The sequence below is a fragment of the Acyrthosiphon pisum genome, unplaced genomic scaffold (genome assembly GCF_005508785.2).
Source record: "Acyrthosiphon pisum isolate AL4f unplaced genomic scaffold, pea_aphid_22Mar2018_4r6ur Scaffold_21504;HRSCAF=24140, whole genome shotgun sequence".
NCBI lineage: Eukaryota > Metazoa > Arthropoda > Insecta > Hemiptera > Aphididae > Acyrthosiphon > Acyrthosiphon pisum.
This window is the reverse complement of record NW_021770979.1, coordinates 211,689-223,346: the sequence shown is the minus strand read 5'-3', so window position 1 is coordinate 223,346 and position 11,658 is coordinate 211,689. Positions and strand designations below refer to the sequence as shown.

The window sequence follows — 11,658 nt, the reverse complement described above, 5'->3', positions numbered from 1 at the left end:
TATTAAGAAATCGGGAAATAATTGTTAAACATATTGAACATTTACAACATAATATATATAAATTATAAGATTCGGCGTATCTAGTGTCTACAATCAACGCAGACCGACCGCTTTTTCTCTAATTAGACCCGCAGTATAGGTAATTCCACAAAATAGGTTTCAAATAGTTTTGTAGATTTATTGCATTCCATCCCGTTGGATTTGTGTGATTACTGATTTATATTTTGTTAATTTATATGGTGCGGTACTGTTGAGGTGTGTGAGGGGCAAAGCCCCTCGCGGTTCTGTTTCCTCCAAAAAGGTGCTTAAGCCCCCCTGATATTTTTAGGTGATTTACGCCTACGTGTACGCATGTCTTTGAAATAGAAATAATTATAAATTTGAGTCAAATTAAATTTTAAAACATTCATTGTTTTAACTACACGCACTTTAAAACTGTGTAAAATTGAATGTGTTATGGTGAAATGGAAACGCCAGTTTCTATATGAAATCGGTCTGTCAGTTAATTATTTATGAAATGGGTGATATATTTTTGATAATCTTATTCAAATTAATAATTTTTTATTGATTTTAGAAAAAAAATGACTGAAGCTGTGGTTAGTGGAAAAGATACCTGCTGCTTATTCATTAACAATGGTAATGATTTGTTGACTTTAAAAAAAGTTGTATCCGAAAAAACAGACAAAGACGGTGAGATACAAAAGCTTAATAAATCTATAGACACTAATGGCAGTGAATCAAATACAGACCGTAATATTACTATCGGTTCAATTTGCACCCAAGAAGATCGTGAGTCAGAAACTATTTATATCACTAATGAAAATTCAAATGAAGCAGATGTAAATAACAGTGAAAAAGATATTCAAGTACGTTTAAATCAAATGGAATATAATAATATTGTTAAAATTAGAAAGGGATCAAAAAAAAAATTTGTATTAATAAATTAATAATATAATATATCAAGTTTACATCTGGATATATTAAACTGCTATGACATAATAAAATATAAATATATTATAATATAATATCATAATTTATTGTTGTTGTGAGATTATGATATATTAAGAAATCGGGAAATAATTGTTAAACATATTGAACATTTACAACATAATATATATAAATTATAAGATTCGGCGTATCTAGTGTCTACAATCAACGCAGACCGACCGCTTTTTCTCTAATTAGACCCGCAGTATAGGTAATTCCACAAAATAGGTTTCAAATAGTTTTGTAGATTTATTGCATTCCATCCCGTTGGATTTGTGTGATTACTGATTTATATTTTGTTAATTTATATGGTGCGGTACTGTTGAGGTGTGTGAGGGGCAAAGCTCCTCACGGTTCTGTTTCCTCCAAAAAGGTGCTTAAGCCCCCCTGATATTTTTAGGTGATTTACGCCTACGTGTACGTATGTCTTTGAAATAGAAATAATTATAAATTTGAGTCAAATTAAATTTTAAAACATTCGTTGTTTTAACTACACTCACTTTAAAACTGTGTAAAATTGAATGTGTTATGGTGAAATGGAAACGCCAGTTTCTATATGAAATCGGTCTGTCAGTTAATTATTTATGAAATGGGTGAAATATTTTTGATAATCTTATTCAAATTAATAATTTTTTATTGATTTTAGAAAAAAAAAATGACTGAAGCTGTTGTGAGTGGAAAAGATACCTGCTGCTTATTCATTAACAATGGTAATGATTTGTTGACTTTAAAAAAAGTTGTATCCGAAAAAACAGACAAAGACGGTGAGATACAAAAGCTTAATAAATCTATAGACACTAATGGCAGTGAATCAAATACAGTCTGTAATATTACTATCGGTTCAATTTGCACCCAAGAAGATAGTGAGTCAGAAACTATTAATACCACTAATGAAAATTCAAATGAAGCAGATGTAAATAACAGTGAAAAAGATATTCAAGTACGTTTAAATGAAATGGAATATAATAATTTTATTTTGTTAAAATTAGAAAGGAATCAAAAAAAAAATCATTTTATTTATTATCTTGGGTTAGATTAATATCTTAAAAACTTGGCACACCATGAATTTAAGTCATGTTCTCATTTTATCAATATAGAGAAAAAATAAAAACAAAAATATTCATACAAAATATGTCTTAAATGAATAACCCCATGATAATATTACTGGCTTACCTTAACTCAATGTCTAGTGATATAAATTTAAAGAGGAATGGGCTAAGTAGCTTTTTTTAAATAAAGAAAATATATTTTAATCCGTTTTTACTTTGATGTTAATTGTTTTTTTCTGCTCAAGACTATATCATTAACTGATTGAAGATTAAAACATTTTTATATGTTTTAATTTTTGTATTCCAATGGTCGAATCAGCGAGGAAATGTCCCTCCACTTGTTATAAATTATATTTTCCTTCTCTACCCTTATTTATAACCTTTGATCACTGGTCGTTAGTAATTAAATATGTACAGTTAATTAATTTTAATTAGTTTTTATTAATTTTGAGTAATAAGTACTTAATTTCAAATATATTTTATGCTGAACACAATTTCTAGATATTTTTTCTGTATAACAACCTATACAAAAAACTACTTATAAAGTTTCATATAGGACATGATATTGTTGTAACTCTATTTTATTGTTAAATTAGGTACATAAAATAAAAAAAACATTGCCAGAAGTTATATGATATAACATGACAAAATGTTTTACTTTTATGTTACTTATTAATTAATATGTAATGTGAATTACAAATCTCAGTTTTAAAACTACTTAATTTTTCAGGTAACTTCGATCAAATGCCAAGATGATCCATATTCTCCGAGTGGTTCTCCATATGATAGTGATTCACATAATTTGCAAAACGATTATACAGAATTAAATAATATTGGGTCACCTGCTTCTAACTTTAATATATCAAGAAGAGCACCGATACATTCTCAGAACGATTTAGATACTACATTTGAGGATAATCATTTTTTACCGAAAAAAGAAATATTAAATAATGAGCGAAAACGAAAATTTGAAACTATGGCAGCACAAGATCAGAAGTCTACTAAGATACTCAAACTTTGGAACTTGATGAAGTATCCTTTTCAAAAAATAACATCTGGTACTTCAATAAGGGAAAACAAATCAAATATTTCTATACCGGAAATCATAACTGAGCCCGAGTTGGCTGTTTGTAAGAACACTGAAGAAACTGAAAAAAAAAACACTCAACACAATTTTGAGGCCGATGATGGAATTGAGGATACTTCAATAAATGTGAACACACAACCAATCTGTAACATAATGTAACAACTGCAAAAGGTATAATTTAGTTATTTTAATATTCTCGTTTTATAGAAATGTATGTTTATATTAATCAAATAATACGTTGAATATTTTGGTCTTATCACCTTATTCCTCTTTTACACTAAAAATGATTTTTGTTTTTATTACCTGAACCATTAAATTAAAAATGACCATTTACAATATTCCCAAATAATCATTTGATTCTAACATATTATTAAGAAAACATTTGTGTTTTAGAAATACTAGAGAAGTACTTGTAATTTTCATAATTTTTTGAGCATATAAATAACCATTGTCTATGTTCTAATAAATATTAAACTGTTTTTTCTTGTATATTAAATGGCAGTGTTATGTTCCAAATTAGTTATATATATGGTTAAATACAGTAAATATTAATTAAGAAAATCAACATATTTTTTTTGCGCTGTAATATAATTTTCCATATATTTACTTTTTACTTTGCTATTCTATTATTGTATTTCATTAATTGTTTCTCCAAATAATAACCTTAGAAAATTGATATGAATATTTCACTATCCTTAAGGATTTATTCCTAGTGTTTGTGAAGTATTAGTAGTACTATATTATAAAATAATACAGTAAATTTGGTTGAATTGTATTAACTGTAGAAAGTTACGGAATTAATCATGTTTTTGAATATTCATTTCTCTTTTTTATTTATTTAAAATGTGTAAAATTTTATTTTAACTTATATGGTATTTAAAATATAAATTATGTTATCAGTTTACATTAAAAATGATTTAGTTAACATTTTATAGTTAAAAAAAATATAATAGTGTCATCTCTCATTTTTGTAATTAAGTTTATTTTGTCTTACTAGTAATATTTTATGTGTTTATAATTAATTGGTATTCAAACAAGAAATAATACTACTTAATATTTTAGCATATATTTTTTAAGTACATCAAACATGATTTTAGAATAATAGTATTTTTATGTTGTGATTAATATACTTTGTGTGATAAACATAGAATATCCCTTAATGATGTATATCTTGTTACAAATTCACTGTATAGTATTTAAAGAGAACAATTATAAATATTACATGTTAGATAAGTTTTTCAATTAACTGTGTATTTTATTAACTTTTATAAGTCGCTGTAAACAAATATAAGTTTTAAAAATATTTTTATGGTGTATAATTATAAATATTTTATATTTAAATTATAATTATAGTATATAATTATTAACTTGATAAGTATAGGGTACACAGTTAATAATGTAATACAACCTTTTTATACTCTATTCAACTAAATAGTATACTGGTTTGCACACATGCCACTGATTGCTGTACGTAGCTGGACCCCTTAATTTATCGGTCAAAAACAATCGTAACCAATTGTATGACAATGGTAGAAGTGGAAGTGATGTTTATGAGTGGGTGGAGGCAACCTATTATAAAGGGAACGACATAGGTTTTTTTTGATATTATTATAAAGTAAGTAATGTTCATTTTCAAAAAGGTCATTACTAAAAAAAAAAAATAATATCAAAAGCCTATGTCTTGTTCTAGATAATATTACTTTTAAATTGTATAATAGTTGAATTCACTCTAATGTAAAAAACTAACGCACACTTTTATTAAAACCGGTGAACAAAAATTGTTTATGCCGAACGTGTATTATGTTTTCTATATAAAGAGTTGCTACAGGTTACTTATAATATAATTGGTTAGATATAATAATTTTAACTTATAATTTTGATTTATACTGTATGTCACAATATTTTTAATCAGCATTGGTTATTGGAATTGGCAAAGTAAATAGACTCAAAAACCGTTTTCAACAATAAGTTATACCATTAATTGATAATAATATTATCAATAATGGTTAATATTAATAATAATGGTTATATCACGATTAAAGATATATAATGATCAGGGCTAGGATTTATATGCAACAGCATGTTTTTTTTGCTACTTCTAATTATTGATTTTGTCAGTAATGTCCACGAATCACCTCATGATGAGATAAATGATGGTATTTTTATTTTGCATATTTTGGATAAAATGCATATTATTGCATATATTGAATAAAATTAATATTATTGCATATTTCGATTATAAGAATGTAAACAATTCATGTTTTATAGTATATTTCGTAAAACTTGGTTTTTTTGTTAAATCTAAATTTTATTTCATGTAACACGCATGTAGTTAATGCGAATTATACATTTTATTTCTAAATTATTTTATTTTATTTTATTTCTTAATGATATTATTTTAAGACAAACAGCCTATCATTGATGTATTTTAATAAATAAATATTTTTTTTGTAACTATATTTTAGTGTTTATCTTATAAAAAATTAAATGCATGTTTTTGCATATTTTGTTATATAAAATGCATATTTTACAATTTTTTATTGCATATAAATCCTAGCCCTGATAATGATTATATAGTCCATGTTAGCAAAAATCAAATATTCTAGTATTTATAATAAATTATTATTGTTATCTTGCAGTTTAAAAATTAGTAATTATTTGTTTATGATATATAAAAATATTAAACAGCAATTACTAATTTTAGTCTAAAAAATGTTTTTTAATTATAAATGGTTTTTTCCTGAATTGTATACTCTTATGGTTATAAGTGTTACTGTATATATATTCGCTAATTTTTTATATAATATTATGCTTTAATTCCTATGATTAATTTCGTATTAATTTTATAAAAAAATTCAGAATTTCCCACTTAAATATTTAATTAACTAAATACAATTTTAAAAATGTATCTCAACCCATGCCTCGTAGATGTTGTGGAAAAAAAGAATATTTTATCAGAATGCAAATCGAGTTAATCGTTGCGACATATTGTTGGAATTAGAATTGTGTTTGAGTGAAAAATAAACATTTTTTCATGATCACAATATAACTGACATGCGTGTGCGAGTGCGTGTGAGAGCCCTCCGTACCACAACAGTTGACCCACATGCACGCCACACACACTAATAATCATTTTCGACTAACACATAGATCTCGGGTGGCGGCAACGAGATTAGAAATTGCCTAAATGATTCGCCTTAAATTAATGCGATGGCGAGACCCCTTAAAAGCACCAAGTACCACGTATAATATTTTTTAATTAAAACAGACTAACTAAAATCGTTATTCTTTGTTTAAATACATAACGCTGTCCTAATCTGAACTTAAGATGTCTATAAAAAAAATACTGTGTTATTAATTTTATTGTTAGATTTTTAGATTTTTCTGTTATGATCTATTTATGAGAAATCTCATCTTTAATTTTCGATTATTAGCTCTGATAATTAAACATTTTATACATTTTCAACTACAAAATGATATACAAATCAAGGGTACAGATGAACCTCAGTATCTAGCTTAGATATATTATAACCTATGTCTTTATGAGGAAATCTTTAAATTACATTTTCGAGCTCTTTCACCCAGCGAAAAATCAATCATTCTCCATCGTAGATTTCAAAATGAATTGTTTGGAGTTATGTTTAATGTATAATGAAAATATTAAAGTAAGTATAATCGACAGTAATTTTCTACGGGTATACCGCATCACGTAACAAACATTAACGACTGGCGACTTATTACGTAAAATTAACTATTACTTACATGCTATAATATAAGAATAAACGTCAAATGTCTAAATTAAACAATAACTGATAAAATCGATTATTTGAGTACATAGAATAGACCATATTTCCATAATCAATGTTAAAAATAAATTTTATTATTAAGTTCATTGTGTATAGTGTGTACAATTTAATTTAGGAATGTTAAAAATGTACGTTTACATGTATAAATTTTATTATTTGCCTGAATAATTATTTAAATATATAATATATATACAAATTTTTAGTCGGTATTAGGTCAGACCTGTAGTTTCGCCTATGTATATAATATGCACTATATACAGTATAGTGCGAATATAAAACGTTCGACGTGATAGACAGCGTCGAAGTTATGGATATGGGACAAAACAAAATATAAAATGTAAAAGCGCACACACACGTCCGTTCGCCAATTTCTAAAATATAAAACCGCAGATTGAATCACGTTCTATAGAGTTCAAAAAAAAAAAATAATAATATTATCACTTGTGAAAGAGGCCGGCAAAATGATTCATATATATTATTTACCTCGATCAACCCGTGTTAGGTTCCTTGTATGTTTTTCTACGATTAAAATAAAAAAGTTTAGGTACCAGAAACTGAAAAAATCAAATGCATATTTTTTTTTAAACGTTTCATGTTTTGAGGACATTGGATTCACCCGTAAATAAGCGATTTCGGATTTCTCATAGAACGATGTTTTTATTTTATTGTAGGTAATCGTAATTCAATAACAAATAACTGTTGATACTTTATCAATTATATATTTACTATATTTTTACCAAATATTAATTGTTATGAATGTTTTATAAATATGATAATAGTATAATTTTAATTATAATGATAGTTTTACACTTTTACGTACGTCTTGCGTTTTAAAAACATTTTGAGTTATTATTTGAGATATATTGACATGTGAAGAATTTGATTTTTTCAATAAATGATAATAAAACCTATTCGTTGGGTCAAAAAGTTTGAAAGTTGTAATAATAGCAACTCGACAACATTAAAGATACTTAGGCAGAATTATATTTTTTCAAGCAATTCGTTAAAATTACGTACATTTGCAAATAATTTTGTAGTGAAAATTACAGGGCTTCAAAACGTTATAATAGAAATTAATGGCAAACCTATGTTAACAGTTATTTATATTTTTGAAATACGCTGCTTGTTTTATAAATATTGAATTTTATTAGTTTATTTCTGTAATTCAAATTTAAATAAGATAGGTACAGAACTGCGAACGAGTGGTTTGGTTACCTACCTACTGCTAAATACTTATATAACATTAACATTATTATGCCATTTCGGGGAATGGTAAACTCCTACAAATGTAGTGCTATCTCCTATAAAAGATAGTGTTAACTCCTATAAAAGATAGTGTTAACTCCTACAAAAAATTAATACCGCTCGTATTGCTGTAAAAAATATCAGTTTTGCAATATATTAACACATAAAATAAAAATGGTTTGAAAAATATAATAAAAATGTTAATAAAACAATAATCATTATCATTTACGTTTAAAACAAAATTTTTAAAATATAATAAAAGTGTTAATAAAATAATAGTCATAACCATTTAATCCTAAAACAAAAATTGTTTGAAAAATTTAATAAAACAATAGTCAAAATCACATACGTTTAAAATAAAACATTTTGAACAAAATTCAATAAAACAATACTTAGGTAGTTAATATAATTTTTTGGAAAAATAGAATAAAAATGTTAATACAACAATAATCATTATCATTTACGTTTAAAACAAAATTTTTAAAATATAATAAAAGTGTTAATAAAATAATAGTCATAACCATTTAATCCTAAAACAAAATATGTTTGAAAAAATAATAAAAATGTTAATAAGACAATAATCATAATTATTTAATCCTAAAACAAAAATTGTTTGAAAAATATAATAAAACAATAGTCAAAACCACATACGTTTAAACTAAAATTTTTTTGAAAAAAATAATAAAAAATTCAATAAAACATCTAAGTCATACCTAATCATTTACGTATATTTTTATGGCATACTTTGGAGATAAACTCTAAACGTGAAATTTCTCCTCGTATATATTTATCTTTTTGATTAAGTACCTATAAATTGATATTTAGAAATAGTTTTTGTCTGTCTGCGTTGTGTTGTATGACTGCTTCTAATTTTAATGTATGTTTCGGTCTGAATATCTTTCAAAACTTTGACGAATAAATGGAGATTTGGATGATGATGATAAAAACTACTATTAAATCTTGAATGAAATGATTCACATGCATATGTAGTATCATTAGAAGACCACAATTTTGGAGGAAATAATGAAAACGAAAAAATATAATTTTCAGATAAATAGTCGCAATATTGTTGGACTTTATCGTCAGATGGCATATTTTCTAACAAATCAAATACAAAGCAATCTTCAATATCGTTAGCATCTTGCAATAATGGTAAACCGAATGTGAGAACTAAAAATTTTCCAATTTCAGATTCACCATTATTGTAATCATTCGTTAGGCCTAATTGCTGGATTTTTCTGTACCAATTTTGGCACAAATGAAAATTACAACCATGAATTTGCACTGTTGGCCAAATATTTTTAATTGCATTATGAATAGCAATTTCAAAGTCCACCACAACTGTAACTGGTTGAAACCGTAAATTATTTTGCAAGCAAATTTCTATATAGTTTTTAAAAATAATGTTCTGTATGTATGGCAATTTTTGTCAGGAAGCAAAGCAAAGACTAATGGTATATAATTTTGATTCTTAAAACCATGAATAGTGAATAACTGCAAAAAATATTTTGTACAATAATTGAAAGTACCGTCTAAAAAAATTTTTTCGTTAAAACAAAGAAATTTTAAATTTTCTACACAAGAAAATATAATAATATGGCTATCTTGATCATTTAATAAAACAAATTGTTCAGAACGGTTTGTTTGTATATCCATTACATTTAAAGTATCGTGAACTTCTTCAATACTTTTAGGCAAAGGTGGCAAAATAGATTTACGTGCATTATACCCATTTCGTCTAATATAATTGAGATCAGTTGAGTAGTATGTTTTGGTCGGTTCTGGGCCCCCCGCGAATCCGGTGAATCCGGCTACCCCGCCCAGCCTATACCTATCACATACATTGCGAGTCAATGCCACGCGCTGCCATTCCCCTCCATACCATGTCATGCCTTTCTCCAACACGTAACGTGCTATCGCAAACGTGCCTGGCCTTACCCCCCCCCCCCCTATAGTTATATGCTATCGCAACCATGCTCGGCCGTGCCCCCTCCCCTCTCATTCATCACATGCCATGCCGGCCCTTCCCCCTTCCATCTATACCTATCACATACATTGCGAGTCAATGCCACGCGCTGCCATTCCCCTCCATACCATGTCATGCCTTTCTCCAACACGTAACGTGCTATCGCAAACGTGCCAAAAACCCCCACCCCCCCATTAATGTCTACCCCCTAAAAATGGTATATCACAAAAATATAATATACATTAAATAATTCAAATAATTTAATTTAATATTATACTAGTATTTAAAACAATATATTATTATTGTTCTAACAACCTAGCTAGTTGTTTATTAATACATTATTTATACATTATATAAACACAGTTTGTGATAAGTTAGCGACTTATAATAATAAACATAAAATTATTAATGATTTCCCAATACCATACATCTAAGTGAGAGTGTAAATGTGTAGTATACATATCGCTACCCAATATGACATTATCAAAACACAGTTCACACATAGTAAAGTTAACGAGTCGTTTATATACATAAAACATTGTATACTTCACACTTATGGTGAAATATTTTAGTTTTCCTAAGACCATCAACTGAACGTTTAGAAAGTTAGTATGTACAAAATCTAATTGCTTAGCTATTATTTCAACAATTTAAATGTATCCTAAGATAATTGAAAATATTATCTGGATTAATCTTTTAACATGGCAAACGAGTAGATAATATTTTACCAATCCATGGCTTAAAATGTTACCATTACCTAAATATATTAGAAATCGAAAGGTATCTAGTCCTACAAATGTTAATAACCAGTCAGTATGTTCCCAGTCGTATACTTCAGTACACAAACATTTATCGTTTTACCTTTAATATTTATAACGAAATTTATTTTTAAAGTGTTTATTAGTTCAAACACTCACTACTCCCTACTCCCTAGTCTATGAGAGTCAATACTGTGCGCGACCATACACATCATGTCATACCACACCCTTCCCCTCCCATCAATACCTAATGCTTACCAACCCCCATCCCCTCAATCAATGTCTAACATATACCACACCATAACACTCCGTAGGTTAGGTTATAGAGTACTAGCCCTTAATCAACCTAGTCCATCCAGGTACCTACTATCGTGTACGTGTGCGACCATATACATCATACTACACCATACTTCACTACATTCAATGACTAGTATATACCACTGAATTAGTAAATTAAATAATATAATACTATTTAAAACGTACAATTGATATATTAGGAAAGAATTTCTATATATTATATCATATTTATATAAACACTATATTATACTATACCTACCTAGTACATATCACACCTTACCCCCACCTACCATCAATGTCTATCACTAAAAATGTATATATTATATAATTCTCAACATAATGATAGGTAACTTTATAGTTATCTAAGACATTATTATATGAGGTATGTTGGTTTAACATTTCACATACATATATGATATATGTACCTGTATTATATTATTATAGTTTTAAAATATAGAATAAT

At 27.0% G+C, this 11,658-nt stretch overlaps 2 protein-coding genes across 2 annotated transcripts; one reads left to right on the top strand and one right to left on the bottom strand.

The window, feature by feature from the left end:
- Positions 1-578: 578 nt before the first annotated feature.
- LOC107883859 (putative uncharacterized protein DDB_G0282133) lies at positions 579-3,635 on the top strand. The gene is made up of 3 exons (XM_029492441.1): positions 579-866; positions 1,634-1,927; positions 2,767-3,635. The coding sequence occupies exons 1-3, from the start codon at positions 582-584 to the stop codon at positions 3,280-3,282; spliced, it is 1,095 nt and encodes a 364-aa protein (XP_029348301.1). The 5' UTR covers positions 579-581; the 3' UTR covers positions 3,283-3,635.
- Positions 3,636-8,973: 5,338 nt separating this feature from the next.
- On the bottom strand, positions 8,974-9,907 carry LOC103309574. Its single transcript, XM_008185329.1, has 2 exons — positions 9,904-9,907; positions 8,974-9,557 (listed from the first exon to the last, which is right to left on the bottom strand). The coding sequence occupies exons 1-2, from the start codon at positions 9,905-9,907 to the stop codon at positions 8,974-8,976; spliced, it is 588 nt and encodes a 195-aa protein (XP_008183551.1).
- Positions 9,908-11,658: the final 1,751 nt, after the last annotated feature.